Source organism: Neocloeon triangulifer, unplaced genomic scaffold (genome assembly GCF_031216515.1).
Source record: "Neocloeon triangulifer isolate White Clay Creek 2 clone unplaced genomic scaffold, ASM3121651v1 ptg000017l, whole genome shotgun sequence".
Lineage (NCBI taxonomy): Eukaryota > Metazoa > Arthropoda > Insecta > Ephemeroptera > Baetidae > Neocloeon > Neocloeon triangulifer.
In genome coordinates this window covers 1,276,230-1,300,603 of record NW_026775559.1, presented here as the reverse complement: position 1 = coordinate 1,300,603, position 24,374 = coordinate 1,276,230, and the positions used below count along the sequence as shown (strand labels likewise).

General features: G+C 39.7%; 2 protein-coding genes across 20 annotated transcripts; one reads left to right on the top strand and one right to left on the bottom strand.

The window, feature by feature from the left end:
* Positions 1–52: 52 nt before the first annotated feature.
* On the top strand, positions 53–2,645 carry LOC132203385 (uncharacterized). Its single transcript, XM_059631132.1, has 10 exons — positions 53–215; positions 655–738; positions 791–838; positions 899–957; positions 1,029–1,178; positions 1,365–1,731; positions 1,786–1,813; positions 1,869–1,936; positions 2,122–2,224; positions 2,283–2,645. Exons 1-10 carry the CDS (start codon positions 114–116, stop codon positions 2,516–2,518), a joined length of 1,245 nt encoding a protein of 414 aa, XP_059487115.1. The 5' UTR covers positions 53–113; the 3' UTR covers positions 2,519–2,645.
* Positions 2,646–4,070: 1,425 nt separating this feature from the next.
* Positions 4,071–23,204, bottom strand: LOC132203386 (tropomyosin). 19 transcript variants are annotated; one of them, XM_059631145.1, is made up of 10 exons: positions 23,043–23,204; positions 20,559–20,697; positions 20,370–20,495; positions 10,808–10,941; positions 9,872–9,989; positions 9,191–9,261; positions 8,522–8,597; positions 7,820–7,882; positions 6,970–7,039; positions 4,071–4,324 (listed from the first exon to the last, which is right to left on the bottom strand). In XM_059631145.1, the coding sequence occupies exons 2-10, from the start codon at positions 20,670–20,672 to the stop codon at positions 4,242–4,244; spliced, it is 855 nt and encodes a 284-aa protein (XP_059487128.1). In that variant the 5' UTR covers positions 20,673–20,697; positions 23,043–23,204; the 3' UTR covers positions 4,071–4,241. The 19 variants fall into 19 exon arrangements, with proteins under 19 accessions (XP_059487128.1, XP_059487126.1, XP_059487122.1 ...); XM_059631143.1 differs by lacking the exon at positions 7,820–7,882 and adding an exon at positions 8,125–8,187 and having other exon boundaries at positions 23,043–23,203; XM_059631144.1 differs by lacking the exons at positions 4,071–4,324; positions 7,820–7,882; positions 9,191–9,261; positions 9,872–9,989 and adding exons at positions 4,635–4,946; positions 8,125–8,187; positions 8,711–8,781; positions 10,212–10,329.
* Between the last annotated feature and the right edge of the window lie 1,170 nt (positions 23,205–24,374).

Sequence of the window (24,374 nt, the reverse complement as noted above, 5' to 3'; positions counted from 1 at the left end):
GGTTATCACAAACCGCAGCAACGCGGTCAGCCCGCGTGAATAGAATGATTGTCCCTCACTCAGCGAGTGACGCAGAAACGGCGTGATTTCGGTTCAGCAGTTTGTCAGCGGATATGCAGCTGAAAGGGGTGCTTCTTTTGGCCTTCTACGGGCTGCTTTGCCTTTCGCACCTGGCGCAAGCCAATAGGAAGGACAGGCATCACAAAAATTTTAGAGTAAGCCACAATTAATTTCTCTAATGCTGTTATTAAAATTCAGATTATTAACTAATTTATTAAATTAAAAAGTTATAAAATAAGAGGGAGGACAAGGAAGTTATTTTTTGATTTTTATTATATTATTTTCAAAGAACATGATTATTTGGATCTGCTGCATCAAATCCAAAATGTAAAAGAAGCGATATTTTTTTTTTAAAGTCAATTTTATTGCCTTGAATGGAGTTTGTTAGTCTTCTGAAAATGCACAATAAGAGGTCTGGTTAAAAGATTCAAGATTTTTGTTTATAATATATTATTAAATAATGAAATGTATTCTGTTTCTCTTTATCGATTTTCTTTATTTTAATCTGTTGTTTTTATAAATTTTAAATATTGACATTATGTATCAGCATAAAAATTATATTTAAAAAATTTACTTATAAAATATTTTCAAAAGGATGAGGACGTTGAGAACGTGGAACTAGAACCCGAGATCAAAACGGCGGCATCTCTAAGCCACGCAATGTTGCAACAACTTACTGTGAGTGATATTTTTCTAGAAAAAATTGATATGAATAAACAAATCAATTTAGGATGCTGTTAGGTCGCTTTTACCCGTCAAAGACCAAATTTCAAGTCAGGTATGAGATTGCCAGTAAGATTTTTCTTCGTAGTAGTAATAATTACTTGTAAATATTTAGCAAGCAAAAATTGACCAAATTTATGACGTATCACTAGAGGCAAAGAAATATTTGGAGAGGTAAAAATTGTATTTAAAAAAATGGCAGCAGAATTAAATATTAATATAATTATTTAATTTCGCTTATTTAGTTCTAAGAAAAACGAAAGTGAAATCGAACAGATGCGATCGGAAATTTCTCGAATGGCGAGGAAAGTGTCAACCACCGACACTGAATGCTCAGAATCGCTTGAGTACTGCAGGCTGAACATGAAAAACGCTCTGGCTGAACTCAGACAAAGGTCAGTTAATGAACCCTCTGCCAAAATATGCTGATGTCAAAGCTCGCCTTTGTTCATTCTAATGAACTCGTTTCCAATTATGTTTTTTATATATTTTGATTGTTTATTGTTTCCCAATTTTATATTTCCTCTGCGCTAAAAATTGGGTCAAAGCGATCTTTTTGCTGAATTTATTTAATTCTTCAGATGCGACTCTGACGTAGAAGCGGTCGAGCGCAAGTGGCAGGACAAAATGCAGCAACTGAGTTTCCAGCAGGGTGGCCAGATCAGCGAGTTTCAACAGGGGTGCGAGGCCCAAACGATCAGTCTCCAGACGCAGTGCTTCACCAAGATGATGGACCTGAGCACCGAGGCGGACAAAACGATCGCCGTGTTGAAAGCCGAGAATGAAAAGCTGCAGGCGCAAATTGCCGAGTTGAATGAAAAACTGGGCAAGTGCGTTCCGGAAAAGAGCGACTTTGATTACAAGGGCAACGTGGCCAAGTCGGCTAAGGGTTTGGAATTTGAAAAAGTGCCCAAACCTACAAGTTCGCCCGAAAAGGCTGACTGTGAGGTGCGTGAAATTTCAAACTTAACTTTTTATAAATAATTAAAAATAAAATCGCAGGGCTTCTCTGAACCATCAGCACCAGTTTGTAAGTAAACCAAATACGTTTAATATAAAAATATTAATTTCTACTCCATACTCAGCTCCTACCCTAACTGAAAGTGGAATGAATGTTGGAAACAATAAGCAATACATAATTGGTGAAAGAAAGGTGATTACATTAATAATAATTTGAAAATTGATTGATTGATATTATCTATAAAATTATTTGCGACTCCCTTTTACTGAAGTTATGCAACTGGCTTGGCATGACATCATGACTGAGTGCCTATATCAATAATTTCAGGCGCTTTAGATAATAAATAATTTATGCATTGAGTTATTTATTGCCAAAAGGTAACTTGGGAAGAAGCAAACGAACTTTGTCGCGCAAAGGGCATGTGGCTGCTGACCCAGGAGACGGAGAAGGACAAGCACCTGCTCAACATTCACATCCAGAGTATTTAAAAAAGATACTTCTATTGAATTTAATTTGTAAATTGAACATATTTTCAAAGAAATCATTGGCACCCAGCCAGCCACTTTCTGGATGTCTGCCCGCAAGGAGGAGGGCGAGACATGGTTCATGTGGCAATGTTTCACCACCAGCCAGAGGCCCTGGCGTCACACCCAGGTTCCGAAGACGGACCAGAGGTGCGCCTACGTCACCTACCAGAAGGGAGGCAAGGGTGTCTGGGCTGACGACCCCTGCGAAGACACCCACAGGTATATCTGCCAAAAGATGGTGCACTGAAGAACAAGTTTGATTCAGCTCAAATAATTTTGATCCACAAATTATTGGATGTATTCTTAAGGTTGCAGTTTAAATAAAAACCACAACGATTTTTGTGAATATCAGAAATAAAATTTTATTAATTGAATACTGCTCAGCTCTCGGCTCGCATTCAAATTTGTAAAGCAAATAAAATTATTAAGCCACCAATACATAATATAAATCTTAGCCAATTAAATACTCAAATGTGGTTATAGAATTTGAAAACATTTCAAATAAGTATATAGAGGCGCAATATGACCATCTTCTCAATTTCATTGCCAGCATAATTATCAAAATCATCTCAAACAACTTTTCTTAGCATCATATTAAGGTCTTATTCTTTACTTTTTATTTATGATAGCGCTGTCGAAAGGAAATTTCACGCTTTTTAATTTTGTTATTTTTAACCCGCGAGCGCCTATCAATGTTAGCTCGATCGTTATGGACTGGAATTTGATCATCCTTCTGTCTTCAGGCCACAATCACAATCCACTTGTTAGATGAGTATTGATCATCATTACATAATTTAATAATACAATTATATCATATATGTGCGAGTGCTAGAAATAAACTCGAAAACTCTCTCCGCTGGTATTTCATATCATAGGAAGCTTAAAAAATTATATATTTTATCGACTTGTTAGATTAAAAAAGGCCTTCAAACTGTCCAATCAATCGCAGTTGCTCCACAATTATAATAAGATACACTCATCTCAGCAAAAATTTCCATTCTCCTTTTTTAACATCTACAGGTATAGCGTTTCTTAATCATTACACGAAAGATGACTTAAGCATTATTTTGCAGTTCAGACGTCGCTTCCGTAAGGAAGAGGCGTCATCACTTTTTAACCTCCCACTTTGCTAAGTATTGATGAAGCCACGCATGAATCTCCTAGTTTCTAGCTTTGAAAAGTTTTGAACAGCTTAGCAATTTTAAAAATTGCAAAATTTTTGTTACAAAACACTTTTTTATATAACCAAAGCCAAGACATTTTGTTTCTTCAAACAAGGGAGAGTGAAGAGAGATGCGGCAGCGAAGAATCCTGGTGCGTCTGTTTTGTAGCATGGTTAGTTGTGAGGGGTGAGAGGCGCGGTGAGTGTTAGTAGATTTAGTTTAGCTTAGGGATGGTCTTCTCCGTTGGTTAGTAGCCGGCAATGTCTGTGAACGTTTTGTCCATTTCGTCGGCGATTGCCTTGTATTTCTCCCTCTCGCTAACCAAGTCATCTGCAAGGGCGGCGCGGATTAGTAAAGGGGTTAATGAAGCAAAAATTTCACATGCAACAAAAATGGTTATGGAACGATTCGGGAGATTAAAGTTTTAAGTCGGGAAGGAATTTGGCCAGAAAAAAATTCAAATTTTAGGTATGTAATTCTTTTGACATCACACAGCAGCAGGTTTTATTATAATATCTAGCAGATTAATTAAGTTTGTAGAAAGCGCACCACACAAGAAGCCGACGAAAAGTAACACTGTCGACGAGCATAGATAATTTTGTTTTGACTTACGGAGTGAATGAAAAACGGCAAAACTAGAGTGGTTTGTTTGGTGTTGTATTTTTGAGACGCATAAGTTGGAAGCCATCATGATTGAGTTACAGTCGTGAAATCATCGTAAATAATTAAAACATAATAAATATCTGTGAGAATGAACAAAAACAATCTTGGCAAAATATCGTGACGCCGCTTTTTCCCATTTTGCCTTTAGTAGCCGGTGAGCTCGGAGAAAGTCTGATCGAGGTCGTCGCAAATGTACTTGTACTTCTCCTTCTCGTGAACCAACTCATCTGCAAGGAAGGGCAGAGAAAAGGAAGTTTAGAGACCAAGGGAGGGCAAGAATAGCGACCCACGCAGAGAGCAGAATGCATGTACCTTCCCCGTGTCCAGTATGATGTTACTCAAGCTCGAATGCAAATAATGTAGCAAAAAGCGTGTTGAGTTCGAAAATGGGAACTTTTTTAAACAGAGTGAAAAATCTGCAAAAGTAGTAAAAAATTATGAACCCAACGCTGAAGCATAGAAAGCAGCGGCGGATTTCCAAAGCGAAGAGGATTAAGCAGAAAAGTGAGAAAGGCAAACAATGGAAAGAAGAGAGAGTGGCAATTAATTATTTTAATATAATCTTGTATTGTGTACACAAGTTGATTGTTGGTTGATTATGTACATTTTGATTAGAGACACCAAAATAAACATAAAAAATTTGATTTGCTCCGTTTTTTCCGACTCGATTTAATTATATTTTATCAAGAGAAATAATTTGCAGGCGATATTTATATTAAAATTGGTGGATGAAGGCGCTGGAAAAGCAGGCAGGGCGCCCAGCAGATTACCAGCCGTACAGCTCTTGGAAGGCGGAATCCAAGTCGTCTCCAATGCCGTGGTACTTTTCCTTTTCAATGACAAGTTCATCTGCAAGTTTCAAGCCAAGTTAGCGACAAAAGCCTCGCAAGCCGAAAAAACGCTAGCCGACTGTCGTCTGTCTCTTTTTGAATTCTCCATTAATTGACCCAACTTCCTTTTTTTATCGACTAAATTACTGGGTGGTTGGGGAGCAGTCTGAGGGTGCATGGCACGCAGGGTGTGCTACACAGTGAAGGGGATGTACTAGATTACTACTCAGGATGATGCCCAGACAAATTTCGCCGTTTCGAAGGCAAAATTCGCTGCCCGGGAGAACCAAAAACAAATCCATGCTCACAAAACGCAGGCAGGCAAAATAAAAACATGCCGCAAAACCAACATAAATGAACGTAATAAAATAAAAAAGTTGATGTGTTAGAGTGTGAAAATATTTTATTGGAAAATCATCTTGAACTACAATTTATTTAGTTAAATAATATTCATTTCGTTATAATTATAATGGTGTAAAAACTGAACTTATGCGGAATTTGCTGGAAAGCATAATAGTTACAAGACAAAACTTGATTGATCCTTAGTCGTTTTCTTGCAAAAGAAGAAAACCAAACTGGGTAGAAAATTGGAATTACACCCTTCTTGAAAAATGCACATATAATACAGGATATTGTTACGTAAACTACAAGTAGTACATAGATTTTAGTGTGCCGATTCAAAAGATTAATAATTATTTATACGTAACGGAAACTCAAAAATCAACTATTAACAGCTAAAGCATCTTAAAAATAAATAATTTTTGAAAAATTTACGCATCGCAATTCCAAAAAATACACCATGCTTTTCAATTAAAATATCACATTGATCATGCTAGAACAAAAAACTGATACTTTTTTCTTGATTTAATTTTCCAACGCAGGAGGGCGAATTTAGTACTAGTACTAACAACTCGAATACAAAAATACTTTTTATCATTTCAACTGCATAAGCGCACCACAGTTCCGAGCGGAATAAATTAAGAGCTATCAACAAAACTCCTCTGATTGGCACTATAGAGAAATCAAGAAATGGGAATGTGGACGTCATTTTTGGTCCCGAATGTGTGCAAGTTTAGAGAAAATAAACATTTAAAAAGGTAAGTTTCCAGTGCGACCAAAATGTAAGGAACTCTGGCTTGCTTATGGAATGATGGAATTTCATTAAGAAACTCGAGAAATTTCTGTCGGTGATGGTTGAGGGGAGGTCGGGGGCACACAGCGAACACCAGAGCATTTGTTGGCAGATAGATTGATTTTGTGTATGTGTGTGAGAAAGGGGATGGATGATAGGGTTGTCTACATGTTCTGAATGTCATGCAAAGTCGCCTCCATCTCCTCCGCCAGAAGCTTGTTGCGCTCTTTCTCGCTAAGTAGATCATCTGCAAAGAGACCACACTCTAAAGGACTGACCAATTTTGATGTATTTCAGGGCCAATGAGTACAATTTCTAAGGGAGTTTATATGATGGGGTTGATCAGGATGATATATTGTGAGCAGTGGCATTCATATTCCTGTGTGATGATTGACGATGAAGAGCAAAAGGAATTAGAGAGAAAAAGAGAGGAGACCGATTTGGCGAAACGGACTGCAAATCATTTCTGATTACTCATGAGTAAACACAACACCAAACGTAGTTAGGAAAATCAATCGACACGTGTTAGACTGGACGGAAATGTTAATACATTGGAAGTTCAAATGAAAATTTGAAAGTCCTTTAAAGAGTATTAAATTTAAAGATTCATAAGTGAACTTGAACGCTGATTATTTATGAAAGTAAACGAAAATGAGACGACACCAAAGAAAATAATAATAATGCCTCCTACAGTTAAGGCCATTCTGTTACGGCAGCGCTTTCAAGTGTTTGTTTTGCAATGACTCTGCTTCAATGATAATATACCCAAAACCTCGTGAGATTCCTTAGAAAGTTGATGGAAAAGATAATGACGCAATTTTCAGACACAAAATCTACGTTTTGCACTAGAAAATTGCCCATGGAATTTGAATGGTGAATGAGGACGTTGAGTGAAATTTAAAGTACGAACCTTCAAGCCTGTCAACCTCCTTCTGCAGTTTCTGGACAGAACGCTCAGCGAACTCAGCACGGGCCTCAGCCTGTCAAGGGAATGGGTTATTAGTAAATAGTCCTGGTGTGCAAGTTGAAATTCTCTGCAGGTTTAATTTTGCAATATTGTTTTCAAATATAGAGCCCTGCAAAGAATTTCCGGAATCGTAACATAAAGTGTTAATAGAGTAAAAAAAGACACACAAAAACTCAAAAGAGTTAAACTTGTAAGGTACTGGGGTAGTGTAGGCATCTAGTGGAGAACATCACGATTTGGTGTTTTGTTACAATAGCTCCGAATGGTTTTGTTATTAACACTAATTAATTTGTGGTAATTAGTACTTTTAACACTTGAGATAAAACAACATTTGGGTTTCAATACTTGCACTTGATCTGCACCAACGTGGGACTAAAGATTGCGAGTGAAAATAATACCGGTGGCTTTTACAATAGGGTGCTTCGTAAATAATTGAATAAAAACTGAGCTGCTAAACACGCAAAGCGCCTTAATTTTAAACGGAAATGGATTCGCCGCCATTACTTACATCCCTCAAACTAACTGTGATTGCGGCAATTCGCTCTTCGCACACTACTTTAGTTGCCGAAGCCTAAATATGCAACAGTTTTGAAAAATTGGCATGCATTAGAGTGATTTGAGACTTTTGACATGCATTAATTATTAAAAATCTAGACAAAATTTTGAATCGTCTGCGTCCGCCACCCTGTCACTATAAAGGGAAATTGCTCGAAAGAAAAGAAGCTCGATGCCATGTACACCCAAGTTGTCTTTTTGTACTCCATGTGTGCGCCTCGGCTAGCAGAAAAATTACCTCTTTGAGAGAAGCTGCCAGTGACTTGATGGACTCCTCAAAGTTTTCCTCTCTCTGTGTGGCCTAAAACATGGTTTTTTGTGCAAAATATCACACACACAAACAACAAGCAGTGTTATTCCTATGGTACAGCTCTCAGCCGCAGTGAGTTGTTGGCTAATTATGGTACACTTGATTAGATCTCTCTCTGTTAATGGTCAGGGGGCGTAGGAGGGCAAATGAGCGCGTTTAAAACTCAAAAAGGCAAAATAAAACAAAAAAACGAGAAGGAGAACGCTCATGCCACGTCGAGGCAATTACGCTACCTCCTTTAGTCTGGTGTTCAAGAGCTTGATTTGCTGTTTGTATTCTTCCTCGCGTTGGTTGGCCTATTTCATTTAGAATGAAGATATAAATCATCTTGTTCGAAAAGGGTGTGTGGGGGCTTAAAATTCAAGTCTAGCAACTACTGACACTCAAATAAATTTATAAAAAAATATCGTAAAAAGTGAGAGAAGCAACTTGTTAAAATAACCTGTTCAGTCTTGGAATTTTTAAAATTTTAAATGTCTTCAAATAAAATCTATCAAAATCAACAAAATAGAAACTGGAATGAACAGGTAATTGAATTGATATTTTTCAGTGTAATTTGTCAAAAGACTTGTGATTGGGAATTTTCAATCCACTGGGCTCTTGAGATGTTCTGAAGGACCAGATGCATACCTTCTCTTCAGAAACCTCTAGGGACTTCAGGTTGTTGCCGACGACGCGCAGCTCCTCCTCAAGCTCCACAATCTTGCTGCAAGTTGAAAGTTTTTTATTAGAAATACGGCGTTGAATCATTAAATATAATTAACATGGAAACATAAAAGTTACTCATGCTGAGGGAAGTTAGAAAAGTTAGGAACTTACACCTCGCCGTGCTCGGCCTTTTCCTCTGCTCTCTCCAAGTCCTGCTCCATCATGACAAGTTTGCGAGCCACCTGTCATGCAACATGAGGTTTGGGATTAGTTAGTACACTCAAAAACAGAAACACGGTTATAAAGAATAGGGTCTGCTCTCGCCGCCTCCGCTGGATTAATCACAAAAATACAGAAAACTAGCCAGTCTAGGTGGCTTTAAATTCACACGAAAAAACGCAAGGAAGCCTTTTGAGTTTTCAGAATATTACTCTAAAAGCGAGGAATATTTTATATAATTTGTACAAAAGTTTGATTTTAAGCAATTCCAAATCGGAAAAGAAGCCGACAGACTTCCTTGCATAAAACTAAAAAACGCACAACAAACATGTACATTCCAAAAATAAAAAACCTGAAAATGTATTAGCTCAACGGGGTTGGTATTAAACTGTACAGAGGAAACATTTCATGCGTCTGGGGACTGAGGCTTACTTCTCCCCGGTGTCGGCGCGCTCCTCTGCTCTCTCCAGATCAGCCTCAACCATGGCCAACTTACGAGCGACCTGCAATCGAGCCCTAAATTAGCTCCAATTATTGTGGCTTTGATTAGTCGAGAAAACAAACAGCGTTGTTATTGCAGAAACCAGGCACGCATTCAATTCTGTGCAGTTTTAAATATCTTTTTAATTCATTTATATTTTAAGTTAACTTTTTGTCTTTTTTTTCTTGGAAATTTTTTCTTATTTTTTTATAAGATTGATTAGTAAAAGAAAATATTGCAAAATAGTATAAAATAAAATTTTTATTTCAAAACAGTTGTTATGGGTATCGCACAAATACATTCTACATCACAAACTAGTAAGGATTAATTATATTCCTATCTCATAAAAACAAGGAACAGGAAATCAAAAGAATTAATAATAAATTCGAAAGTGGTTAGATTTACGATAACATCCCACTTCAGAGAAAACTACTCTTCATTCATTTCAAAGTCCAAGATCAAGCACCAAAAATGAAAAGCCGCGATCGAGGAAGCTCCAAGCTTTTTTCCAGCTGGTTACTCGGGCCAAGCAGATGCACACCAACGAGCAGAAGAGAAATCTCATTTCGCGTTTCGGATTAGTCGGCGGAACACACACGCAAGGGTCAGTCAGGGCGCGAAGCCGCCATCACCTCATCGTATTTCTTGTCGGCCTCCTCAGCAAGGAAGCGGGCCTCCTTCAGCTGGTTCTCCAGGGCGTCCATGCGCTCTTCATCTGCCAAGCTCCTGTTCTCAAGGACCTTGCGCATACTGTGGACACAGTCAATCAGGTCACCACCTCCGCCAAAACAAATTTGCCGCGACACCAAACGAAATCAAATGATAAATAAAATAATGCATTCGTTAGTTTCTCTGCTCTCGGACGACACTCGGCATCTAGAGGGCCCGAAGTTTTGTCCCAATCGGGGAGAAAACTTTGGGCTGCGGGGAAAAGGGAGAAAAGCGTCAGTAAGTCGCGCGCCTCTTGCTTACCTCTTCGTATTTCTTATCGGCTTCCTCGGCAATTAATTTCGCCTGAGCTAATTGACTTTCAAGGATCGCCACCCTGTCGTCTTCCATATTTGATCTATTTTCGAGAGCCTTGCGTATCCTAAAAACATTTGACACCAGATTTGTTCAGTCTTTTCCTAACCAGGGGTGGGGCGAAATTCGTCTTCAGGCCTCTCGGCTCCAAATTTGAGCATTTTATTATTATTATTTTTTTTAATTTTTAAATCGGCCTGAAGAATGATATAACTTTCAATTGAAATGGGGACCGAGTTAATTTTCTAATTTAACTCTAGGTTAGTGTAAAATTCAAATCAGCTTCTGGTGATGACGTTCGAGTTAATGGTTAGACTCGCTCAAACGTTGAAACCAAAATTGGCAGAAAAAATTATTCGTCGAGTGGAAATAACCGAACGCAGAATTCGCGTTTGCTCGAGTGTGAAAAGAGTTACGAATCGCGCGCGCCACGTCGAGCATAATAATGAGCATTCGATTCGTGGCTCCCGTCCAATGCATTTCTCGGAAGAGTTTGAAATGTGCCAAGTTTCGGGTCAAAGTTTGAGCCAGGGCGCAGTAATTACCGCTCAGACTCGTCGGCGTTCTGAGAAGCCTCGGCGAGCTTCTGAGTGGCGGTGGACAGACGCTCCTCAGAGCGCTCCAAGTCCTCTTCAAGCAGCTGGATGCGACGGTTGAGAGCAGCAACCTCACCCTCAGCCTGAAAATTGATCAAACCATCTCTCAGCATTCCGCGGCACAACCTTTAAAAAAATCTAAAAGGGCACCACCACCACCTAAATTCGCTGGCTGAAGCTTTGAAAAATGAAACATGCGTCAAGAAGGAATTTTTATTTGTAATTTTAGAGAAAAAAAAGTTCCAAATTTGTTATTGGACAAAGGCGACATTTTTGAGCGCGAGTGGGTTTACGACCTTCGCGGCCATCTCTTTCGCTCCCTCCTTCACCGATTTTGCCGTTATCGCCGCGGCTCTCTCGCAGCACCTTAATTGCGTCATCAATGCGTGGGCTTGTTCGTATTTGTCGAGATGAAAAAGCGAGAGAGAATATCCGCGCCGCTCAAAGCTGATCCTTGATGATTTAATTCGGATCTCGGACGCGCATGATGTCATGAGAATCCAATTGCTTTCGCGCTTATCGCACAGTGATGAGCCACTGAAAGAAAAAGGGAACGCGTTTTGCCAACGGGCCAGAGATTTGATTGACGTGAATATTATAAACTGCCAAAAATTCTTTTAATGGCTTCATGTGTAGGTGACTTAATATTTATTAAAATTAAAATCAAATAGTATCGCAAAATTAAAAATTCATTCTTTTGAAAGTTGAATTCCAGCTAACGGTAGCAACAAAGTAGTTGATATTTGATCAACGCAAATGTGGCAATCTCCGAGTGAGTGACACCAATGCCAACTTCTTTTTTATTATTATTTTTAAGTGGAATCATATTTACACAATCTGATGCGGAAAACAATCGATTTGTTCTCATGGGAAATTTTTGCATCACGAGCTTACGAACGGGCCATTCAATCCGACGTAAAGCTCAAGCGGTATAATAAAATAAATAAAGAGTCTAGTTACCCAACGTGCAACCCTACCGGTGCATTCCGTAACGAGCGGCTGCGGCAAAAAATTACGGAAGTTTTGCCGAGCTGGCCGATTTTCTTTTAACTATGCAAGAGTTTGTTTAATAACAAGAATCGCTTTAATTTTCATTCGGTTGGAATTTCATAACATGAGGGCAGAAATCAAGTTTATTATCTTTCTGGGGCGGAAGGAATTTGATAGCGGGCTCTGCACTATTATTTTTATGCGTCCTTGAGAAACCCGGCCAAAGTAGCGACGACCGATTAAAGAAAGGAAAGGTGCATGGGAATGGGAGCCGGCGGTAGCACAAGGGAAAGAGCCAGAAGAGCCCATGAATATCCAGTTGCAAGAGGTGTGGTCGCGTCGCCTAATCATACACACGCCAGATAAGAGGCCTCCCTCTTTTTATTATCTGCACTCGCTCGAGTGTAAAGGTTGCACCTCCTGCATTTTGACACCGGGCCAAATGAATGGAAACGTCAGAGACGGATGAAAAAACAACAAACTGGTTGACTTAACTGTACATCGCGACCGTGACAGAGTATAAAAAAAATCACGTATTGTGAAAGTATTTAAATTCAAATGAGGAAGAATCCACTTGCATTGCTAGAAAATTTTAGAATATTTAATGATTTTTTATTAAATGTTCTGATTCAGTTTTGAAAATTAATGATTTCATATACATTTTTGTACAACTTAGTGAGGGAATGAGGAAAGTCTCTAACTGCACACGGTGCCACCGTGTCCCGTCTGGCTGACCGCTGAAAAATTTGCCTGGACCGCAAGAGCGCGATTTGTTCACGCATTGGACGCTGGTTCGGAATCTGACCGACTTCCTTCCGGCCGAGCGGAAGGGCCGAGCCGCATTAAAAACTCACAAAAGCCGAATCCTCCCGTTTTCAAATTCGGTTCCCACGCACCGAGAAATTAATTCGCTCCGCCACGCCTCGCAGTTTCATCCCTGATGAATATTTTGACGGACGGAGCATCTTTTGGTGGGGAAAGCAAAGAAAAGGGCCGAGTCACGCCGGTGCCTCTTTTGAACAGACAAAAAGCCAGTTGTTGAATAACAAGAGACCATCCTTGAAAATAAAAATATTTTCTACAAGCATAATTGCCGGGACAAATAAATAAAAATTCTTCTCAGATTTTTCAGAGAGTGAGCGTTTTGTGTTATTCGTCTGTCGTTTCGTAAAATATTGCTCTCCCAGTGTAATTTGCCAGATGGTGTTGGAAATTATAGAGCAGCTCCCAACACGTGTGGAGATTTAATGATAATTTTACAGTTCTAACAAGCATCAAATCCGAGCTGGCCAATTTCCCAAAGAGATTTACTTTGAAAAAATGGTTGTTATATCAATAAAAAAATTTAAAGTCGATGATAAAAAAAAAGGTATTTTTCTGGTAGAAAAAGTCATCCTTGAGAAAAATGTGATTGATTTAAGTGATTAAAAAAACTGCTCTGCAATTTTGGCAGCATTGTTTTAAAAATTTACTCCACATACAGAAACTTTGTGTAAGAATTTCTAAAACATTTTGATCAAAAGTTCCAAGTTTCCTCCCTTTTTTGACATACAAATGTGGGACACTGTTTGGATTTGGCCGGTTGGTCGTCAACCGCTCTTACTTTTATAAATAGCCAGGGGTGCGGTTACAAAAGCGCTGGGCAATATTTACACGACCCGGTGTGTCACTTTAATGTGAAAACGCACCCTTCTGCGCGTCACATTTTACACGGAGGCGAGTCGCGATTGGCACAACAGCATCCGCCCTATATTTGCCATCCAAAATCACGGCGAAAACTCACACAAAGGATGAATGAAAATGAAAAACAAATAGTCCGCGACACAATTGAACAAAGCCGTAATTAAGTGAGGCGAGCGAGCAACCCACCTTGGCAAATTAATTTTGATTGTAATGGCTGGCGGCAGGCTAGACGCATAATTTCGGTCCCAGGTCAACGAACTAGTCTGGCTTGATCAGAATTTGATTTTGTTCTTAAAATAATAATTTGAAACTTGGATTTACATTAAAAAAAAAAATCATTCTAAAAAGTTAAAAATGTAATTTTAAAATCGTAAATATTTTTAACTTCTATTTCTCTTGTGAAAAAGAAATTTTCGTAAGTTGACGAAAGAGCGTTCAAGGGATCAAAAATGGAATTCATGATAAATATCAAAACAAGGATCAAAAAGTCTCTTGTCACGATTTTCGGTTCTTTGTTTTCCTCGGGAGAAATCAAAAAGCGTCCCATGAATGTGTCATCGGAAAGAGCGATGAGGCGCCACACCGGCGTGCGTCGCTCATTAGTCGAGCATTTGTGAACACGTTTTTCTTTTCCCTGGTGCTGCTGGGAAAGTGTAAAATCAATCGAGGAGCTGTGCACATTAGAAGGTATGGATGGTAAAATGCCTCGCGCCGAATGGGGTCAGTCCGAAGTCAAACAAGTCTCATTTATTCCTATTATGGTCTCGTGCGCGCCTCTCCAAACGACCAACACCATCTCCCGAGATATCGAAAAAAAATGAGCAATTTTGAAAAGGTGATCAGGCGGAGAAAAATTTGAATCTGACCCGAATTGCAGCAGGTATTCCTTGAAATTCACTGCAGCCTCGAACGCATGCAAATGCGAAAAATAAGTGAAAGTTCTGACAATAAAGGGCAATAAAAAGCGTTTGTGAGGCCGGTCGTTTTGAACCATTAGTCGCCTCCGCTGAATAACTACTAATTTTTGGTAACTTTTGCCAGGAGTGGTCAAAATAAGGTCAAATAAATCTTCAAGAAAATTAAAACAAATATATAATTATCAGGTGCATTACTTTATAACAAGACAATTTTTTTTAATTAAATGAAATATTAGAAAATTAAAAAGTATTTATAAAAATTAAATGGTACTTGAATTGCTATAAAATAAAGTTCTTAAATTGGAATTTAATATAATTTGGTATTGCATATTTTAAAAAAAATTCTATGGACCAAATTTGATTATCTTTGGAGCAGTAGGGCCGATTGACTTTCACTCCCGCACACAATGCCGGCTAGAAATTGAGCAATCGTTTAGATGATGCTCGTTTGACGCGCCGACCCCGGAATCGCTCTCTCTGTCAACGAACATCTGCACTCTCGGTGCAATTCTTTCTTAAAAAGGGACTTCTATCGTTACATTTTCATACAGACGAGCTTCCTGAATGGACAGACGACAAATTTCTCCACGACGTTTGGCAAGAGCAATAAAAATACCAAAAAAGGCTTGGCGCCGAACATGTCGCGTTGCAATTATTAATTTAAGAAAATCTTTCCTTGAGGGTTTAAAAATAATTTTCCTTGTGATATAAATCAAATTAAAGTGGACAAAAAAATTAGATTTAAAAATTATAATAAATAATTCATTTATAAATAGTATTTTAATAAAAGGAGTTGATTCTGATTTATTTAATCTCACAGTCACGCCCCTCTGACAAATTATTAATTTTCGATTGTTAAAATACACGATTGAATTTTTCCGCTTGCAACAATGGCCCATCCGTCTTTCTTTCTTTCTTTCCTCAGACCGGCCCGAAGGCAGGTATATATAAATATTTTGGCATACGAAAATTTTGTGAGCTTGTTGCTGGCTCGCAGTTTGGTTAGTCACTTCTCTCGCAGGGAACGAGCGAGGCTTGTTTTTTGCCAGCTGAAAAATGGGTGGGGCAATTACCCGCACAGAATTCCATTATTCAAGCGGCGAGAACTTTCCTGACTGAAAAATTGACCACTTTCCGCCTAATATTCCAAATTTATCAATCAAACTTGAATTAAAATTGTTTTTTAATTTATAATTTAAATTCTTTGAATTAATTTCGTTGCACATGCGATTGCGGCAGTCGAGGGGAGATAAGGCATTTCCGCGAAATCTGACCGATTATGTATGTAAAAGAAACCGAGCCGGAAATCGGACTGAACGGACGTTTAATGATAAATGAATTGGTGGTGCTCGGACGCGGATCGGTTTAGGAGTTTTCAGATGATGTCACGGGAGAGGAATTTGTAAATTTGCCGGCGAAGTTGCGCGCCGCAACCTGCCAAAGTGGCACGCCCGCGACAGGTGTTGGGCCCCCGCAGGTCAACGGGGGTTGAGGGCAAGTAAAGGGTGCGGAAAAGGGCTTACTTCTTCGCGCCGCATCACTTCGACCTGCAGCTTTTTGTGGTACTCCTCGCACTCGTCTTTGTATTTCTCCATCTCCTCTTTTGTCTGCCGCATTTTCTTCTTTAACACGTCCAAGAGTGTGCCCTGCTGCATGTTTGCCGTCATCTTGCCGACTTCCTTCGACACTGGTCTTTGCGTGCGAAAAGAGTCTTTTAAAGCGCGTAACACGGACAGAAAATAATGAGAACTACTGGCACCAACTCAACCACCGACTAGTGTGCTATGTTATGTGCGCGAATGCCCAAGATGGACGACTGCACTAGCTCGGTATCCCTCCGCACGCCCTTTCTCCCACCACGTTAAGTAGTGCCGTAGCGCAACACCGCTTTAGGTCCGTTTTCCGCCTAAATTTTTTCTAAATTTATAGATTTGTAGGGCACACTCTTTAATTTTGGATTATTTAAAATGCCTTTAATGTATTTAAAACGTTCTAATACGAGTTTCAGGTCGGAAGAATTTGTGAAAATTATTTTCAAATTTCAATGGATTTGCGCTTGGCGCGAATTCGTCACGTTCAGAAAAGTTTTCTCGCACAGATGCCGGACGACATTTAATTCAAAGAAGATCGTGAAACTGAGATTTTGATAAAAAAAAATTACTCTTTTTTTAGTAATAAAATGAGTCAATTTACTAGAAACTTTGTTATCTAGACTTTTGTAAATTTGCTCCATATCCCCGCATGTTTGTCAAGCAACAAAGTCTCCCCTCGCTAATTCACACACTTTCTTTGCCCGTCTCGGTTAGAAATGCGTCAGTAATATAAAAAATAGGATACGACAATTCTGCCAGTCGGGCACGTAGCTCCCGCAGAAGAGGGAGGCCATAATATTTAACTTATACGTGCGTATGAAATATATACACGACGGCGAACAAGATATAAGACGATTCGCCATGCCATGATACACACCACAAACGGTGTACCGAATATATAGATACATGGCATGCAGCATCGAGCAACCTTCTCATATAAGGAATGGGCCTTGCTCCGATGGAGTGAAGAGAACAGGTTATGCGCACGGTGCCCCAGCCGGCGGCCGGCTACTTTATAATACGCCATATTCAGTCAATTGTGTATCATAGCATGAGAACAACAATCATAATTGAAAGACAAGAGCACACAAACACACCGAGTACGAAAGGAGGGAAAGAATGAGAAGGACGGTGATGAGGCCTGATTAGCGTGCATGATGGATGAACTCTTCTCACATTCAAAGCTCATGAATCACAAAAGTGACTTGCGCGAGTGCTTCACTTGTAAAATAAAATAAATTATCATTTAACTATAAAAAACCTTCACTAGAAGCGTTTTCATTTGCCTAATTAATAGAAGATTTAATAATTAACTAGAGATATAATTTTAGGAAGATAATAATAATAATTATATAAGCGATTACTTTTTGTGTTAAAATTTTATGTCTTCTTTCATAAAAGAGTTAGGCAGTCCCGCTTTGCATGCATGGCGCGTGGGTTGCATACTCTAGAAACGCCAGGAGATTATCCAGCGAATATAATTTTAAGCTTTTTTTTTTACAAAATTACACTCTTGGTTATTAGAGAATGGAGATAGTGGTCATTGACTTCCACCCTTTAAATCCCCTGTTGCATCCAACCCAGTAAATTGTATGAATGAAGCCAAAGAGAAACCGCGACTCCCTCTGCCGACGAGAGCAATAAAAAGCACGGAAAGAAATTACACCCCGTCCTGCCTGGTGTACAAAAGTATATTTTGTCGTTTATCGAGTGTCAATTGCTGTCACGATTGAGGTTAATTATCATGCAAGTGTAATGGATATGAATGGCCGGAGTTCAACAGTCAGCACCTCTCTCTTTGCACATGCATCAGAGTATAAATCTGATCCACTGGCACACACTCACACACTTGCGCTAAAAATACCGATTCGCTCAGTCGGATCGCGAGAGAGTCGCGGGGCATTTATCAGTTCCGCCTGCACAATTTGGGGCAGTCGGATAAGAGGAGCGAAAAAAAATTCCCCATCGAAAGAAACAGAGAAATAAAAAAAGAGAGACAGCCACGCCTGATATAGCGTATTAAAGGACATGACGTCACTGGACAGACCGAGTGTAAATTAACTCCGCCTTTGAGCCGCATCACGTGGACTAACGAAAACTAAAGCTGGTGTGTGAGTGAATGCGAAAATCGGAATGACTGCTGCGCGTATTGAAATACAACACAAACATACACACACTAACGCCAACACGCACACTTGAGGGGAATTATGGAAGAAAGCGGCAGGCGAGCAGCAGCCAGCGAACACCAAAATAACTTTAACTGATCTACTCTCTGACCCCTTGTGAGAGGAAAGAAAAAATTCTAGAATTTTTATAAAGAAAATTATATAAAAGTTTTTTAATTTTCTCTCGCGAGGTTTTGTTAGTTAGGAGACGAAAAGGGTATATACGACGCTGCGTGATCTGCATGAGCGACATACTAACCCTCTTCAATTGAGTGTTCATGATATTATGCAACTCGTTCTTAATAATATTGAACTTCATCATGGAATCGGAACTGAACATGGAGGAGCCGAATGCGAGTCCAGGGTAGTCGGCGCACCGTCTCTTTCGGCGCCGAATCTCGCGCTCGGCGATCACTTCGGTGCATTCACTAGGGCAGCGCAGGCGCGCCAGTTCCAGGGTCTCAGGGTCATCCTCGGCACCGTCCGGAGTCCTGGAAGGTAGCTGATCGGCCGCGGGCTGTCTGCCGCGCGATGGGGTGGGTTTGCGGGTGCGGGCTTCCTCGTCGCGCAGCTTTTCCAACAGCTGGAGGCTCTTGGGTCGGTCACGGAGGCGCGACAGGATCGTCGCGGCCGCCGAGTGCGAGTCATCGCCAGGTTGGTCACCGCGTTCAGCCATGGCTCAGGACGACGCCGTTCCCGCCGAAACTGGCGCGCTTCGGCGGGCCCTTGCAATTAATTCGGCGCACTCCACTTTTCTTCGTGACACGGTGTGCTCTCGATCGGGCGATATTTGTTGGTCGGTGCGTGTGTGTTTTCTTCTTTCTTCTGGTCACCAAACCGCGACGCCACCACGCGGATGTCGTGCAAGAATTAATACTGGTGCACCGGGGCCATCGCGAGAGCGGAATAACGCCGTGGCTCCCTCTCTCGCGTTCGCCAACAAGACGGCCGGCGCGGTGCTCACGCTCGCTTCTTTTTGCACACAAAGATTTATATCCAGACCAAAGTGCACGCGTTTGAGAAAAAAATATGCTAATTTTAGATCCACACTGAACAGGAAGTTGAAAATTTTAAGTGAAATTTTTCTGAAAAATGCAAAATTTGAATAAAATCCAATTGGAAAAATTTAAAACTGCACTGCACTAAAAGATTTTTCCCGGAGAAATAAATTGCACCGAGGAACGTGTTGCGCTGCGTATCGTGTGGCGCTCACTCCATATTTGGCCGCTGGTCTACGCCCGGGGGTATTTTTAGCCCGGCCCGCTCCCTCTATCTGGCTCGGCTGCTCTCGCTCGCTTACCGAGTCGCCTGCTTGGATTGAAGACGCACTCTGGCATCGCCACGTCGAATCATCATTTGACTAAACGCAGGAATTTCCCCTTGAAAGGGCGAGGATCATACCAAGAGAGGAATGAATATTATTTAGACAAGAGGAAGCCAACTTCCCCACCCTTTCTAGTGTGTGAATCAGTGGAGAAAAAACTTAGTTGAATCGCAAGAAATAAATTTAAATTTAAACAAGATTAACATTTATTTTCCGCTTTTTATATTTCGCAATATGAATTGTAAAAAATTTGAAAACCGGACGTTTCCAAGTACGGCAAATAAAGAAGCTCCTGTTTGTTCGCAACACTTGAGTTGTGAGGTTTATTTGTGATATACTCAGTTTCCACATTACTGAGTAAGGCAACGCTGCTTATGCTAATATTTGCTTGCACTGCACTTGACAGCAGTGGCTGACATCATCATTTATGAACGCCGCTCTACTGTGCAAGAATTCTATCAAAAATAAATCCCTAACGTCAAAAATACGCGATTAGCCCGTCAATGTGGGAGATCACGTTCGCAACCAATTTCGGCAATCAGATATTATATCTGCTGTTTACTGTTTACACGGTTGAGAGATAAAAAGGTGTGTTTTATCACAATTCTGATGAAAAGCCTAACGTCATTATAGTTGTGGAGATTACGGCAATTTTCATCTCCGAGTGTTAAATTTCTTGCAACTTGATCTTATTGTCATTTTGTTCAAAAACAATGAGCATCATCAAAGCGCCAATTAAAAATAGTCATTATGCTGTCGCCATTTTCCTTCTTGACACATTTAATTAAATTTCAATGGTGGTGCCCAATGTGAAATGGTTTAAAAAATAAGGGTACTCACGTTCTGCAGGGCCTTGTTCTTCTCCTCCAGCTTGGCATTGACCTGCATCAGACCTTCTTGGGTCTGATCGAGCTCGTTTTCAATGCTCTGGATCTTCTTTTGCAGGGAGCGGGCCTCCTCCTCGGCCTACAGTTCAAAATTCAGAAAGTGAATACAATTTTATTTTTGCAATTTAAAAAGATGACGAACCTTCTCAGCGCGAAGGTTGGCGTCGCGGGCCTGCTGCTCGCTCTGCAAGGCACGCTCCATCGCGTTGTCCTTGTCGAGCTTCATCGCCTGCATTTTCTTCTTGATCGCGTCCATTGTGGTTTGTTTTTGTTACTTGGCTCTGAAATGCAAAGAAAATTTAGAAATTAAATAAATAAATTAATTTAAAAAAAAAAAATTGCAAGTGCTAATTTTGCTTCAGTGCCTCGTGCCTCATTTATGAAATGTAGGCAATCCGCGCAAATCTTGTGCGCTGCTGGTTGCTCACTCCTTCATTTGCAGGGGATGATACAATTTAAAGATACTGTGATTCTAAATTCCACATTAGGGAATTGACAAACAGCGCTTCTAATTTTTTGTTTACACTAAGAAAAGCCGCAAACGCCCCCCTCCCTATATCGGCGCTCCGATTCTATTTTTAAACACGCAAAGAATTCACCCCTTCATATCTCCAGAGCAGCCGCGGCTTTTGTTTCTCGCTCTAGGAGAGTAAAAAAAATAAAGTCTTGGAGCCCCAACAAATGTACTTGTTCAGTGTCACGGAATAAAACAAAAACAGTCACATCCTTCTCCACATTCCATAATCCTCCCACTGCACGAAGTGTCAAGAGTGCAGCTTGAGAAAGCTAGCCCTCTCTGGAGCTAATGGCACTTTGCGTACAAGCCAATTACTCCGATCTAAAAATTAATGCACTCTGGCGGGTTCAACGGAGATAATAAATTACGCCAGGCGGTGGCCAGATTTAATGGAGAAACTATAGCGCCGGCGGAGCTGTCAGCGTGTCAATAATTTACAACCAGCTTTCTTCAAAAAAGGAGACATAATTCGCTGCAAGGTGGTCCTTAATGAAATTTATAGCATTTTTCGGTGAAATACGGTCAGGGACAAAGCGCAAGGCTGTGCTATGCGGAACTGCTTCCAACAGGCGCCACCGATTGATTTTGCCTTCTGTCAGATTTACCGTAAAATTTGCACCTATTTTCACGTGCGTGTGTTATTTTCTTATATGTGTATTATATTTTAATGGTTTCAAAAGCACGCGTAATTACTGCTGTAAAATGTGGTGTGAATCTGCAGAGAATATCTCGCGCCTTACGGAGTTTTGCGGCTTTCCCGTACACTATCGTGTGCTTTGCGAACGAGATAAGGTGGGGGACCGTGATTTCAAAGAGAGACAATGGGCCGTGAATTTGAAACAATCTTAAGAGATTAAGCGAAGCAGGTCGCACTCGTGGTTAGCAAATTGTGCACGTGGTGTATAATCACATAAAAATTATGGCAAAAGGTTTTGAAAATAAAAATAAATGATCTCATTTCCAACTGTTATTATGATTCTCTTAAGGCTGATTGAAGGAAAAAGAATTTAAAACAATTCATCTAAAGATATAAAATATCATTATAAAAAATTTATTTTTATTTGTTGGAAACACGCATGAGTATTTTACATACTAGTGATAAATGTAAGAGCTATTTTATATTATTTAAAATAATTTTTCCTGCTCGTAGCATGAGTAAGAAATTCAGCGCGAGACTACACTCCCTCAGCTCGAAATCTATTTTGAATCCACCGTCCATTCTACACGCGTGACGTCAGCGAGACGAGCGCCGAAGGTGGTTTTAATGCATCACCTCTATAAGAAATTCCATTGCAAGCCACGGGGACATTGCCGCAAAAAAAAAAAAGGTAAAAATGCAGCCCGACCGAGAGACCAAAGGAAACCAGTTTGCCAGCCAACGTGAGGGCATCGAATGCGGCGGCGGATGGAGGAGTAAAGAGAAGGCGAAAAACGTCTGTGAATTTACAAGCGGCGAAACCAACGAACGAACGAGAATATATTTTAGGCTCTAGCCAACTAAGGGACGGACATATAACGCAACCCTGACACACATTGCGTTTCGGCGCGTACAGGGGAAAATCAGCGATTGAAAGCGACAATTGGGGGGAATTCGGTTTCAATATTCGAATTGCGGCAAGTGAGACGAAAAAATTGAAAAATTAATCTGCCGTGGAGAAACTTGAGTGGCATCGAAGAGAGTAATTCGATCCGCGAGAAGACTGGTTTTGCGTATGGATGAATACTAATTGAGTTTCGATTTCTCAAATACAACTCTGCAAAGAGAAATAATTATAATAGTAAATTATTAAAAATTTCAAAAGCAAATATTTAGATTTTGCAAATTAAGTGGAAGATTATTCATTAATTGATCAAACAACAGTGTTTGTGAAAAATTAAATCGCAAACCAGCCTTCTCAAAAACTGCGGCACAAAATGCGAAATTCTCCATGGGAGAGTCGAAAACCAATCCTCGGTCTGCACCATCTCGGAGTTGCACCAAAAAATCGCACTGCACCGTAAAAATAAAAGCACTGATGCAAATTTGGTCGACACTTTGGCTGCTGGATGGCACTAGCAATAGCACTTGCAGGCAGAAAGAATAATGTGTACTTAGCGATAAAGGTTTACCTGCAGAAAACGAACGTGCACGGGGCGGGGAGCGACCGCGGTGTGTGTTTCGAGTCTGTCGCGAGTAGCAGACTAATGTAGTAAGTCAGTGGCCAAAGCAGCGGCAGCCGCTAGCTCTCCTCCACCTCTTTAAAAAAAGACGCGCGGCGGACCAACTCCCTCCTAGCTAGGGCTCTCGACGCTCGCCGTGTGTATTTTATGCTGCGTGCATGTTTGGTGACTTGCGATGGGTGCATCCACTTTATCCGCTTTGATACCCACATATGCACGCGGGAGGGGTTTTTTTCATATTGCAGTGTGTCTGCTCACACAATGAGCGAGCGCGTTTCGTTTGATATATGTATATTATGAAACGCAGACACCGCAGAGATGGATGCTTTTATGGGTCTCTAATAAAGTTGTAATAAATATTATTAGAATATACCCTCGCTTCTCGGATGCCGTGTTTATCATTATACGCTTCAACGAAACATAAATTCAACAAGTGATTGAACAGCTAGATGAATCCAGTAGTGCATAAACTATGCTAAAACGGTAAAGTAAGATTTATGGAAGAGAGGAAAAGGGAAATGTCATATAAGAGAGACGCATTTTTCATACTATTTGTAATGTGAAACAGTTAAATTGGTTGTAAAAAGTTTTAGTGAAAGTAGTAATCCCAAATAACATCTCAAATTTAATTGTATTAAATTTTTTACTTTGATATCTCTGTTTCTTTTGTAAAACTTGCAATTACTCTAAATTTTATAAATTTGTTAAAAGTTTTAAAAATTTATTGCTTTTTAATTATATTTAAATAACTACCACAACTACTTACGTGAAGATCTAAAATCAAACGTTGAAATAATTTTTTTTTAATTGTTTTCAAATGAAGAATTATTGATAATATTTTTTATTGATTTTATATCAGATAAAAGAATCAATTTTATAAGATATTCATTTTTGGATACTTTAGATCCTTTAGATGTGTCTTTCTAAATTACAATTTTATTACCGAATTAATTTCTCAAACAAATCAAATTACGTATAACAAAAAATAAATCCTGCTGAAGCTGTAGTAAAATTTTAGATAATTTCTAGATCAGATGATTACAATAAAAATATATAATCAAAAAAATGTAAAATGTGATACCGAAACACTAATTGACAAAAATATTAATAATAATTGCTGATCATATCTTTCATTATTTATTTATATTACAAGTTTTTGAGCAGAAAATAAATTTTAGCCAAACCGATTTTACTTTTTAAAAGATCCTGAGATAATCTAGGAAACTTTTATACACTTGATCCTTCATAAAATCACATAATAATCGTTGACGTCGGAGGAGT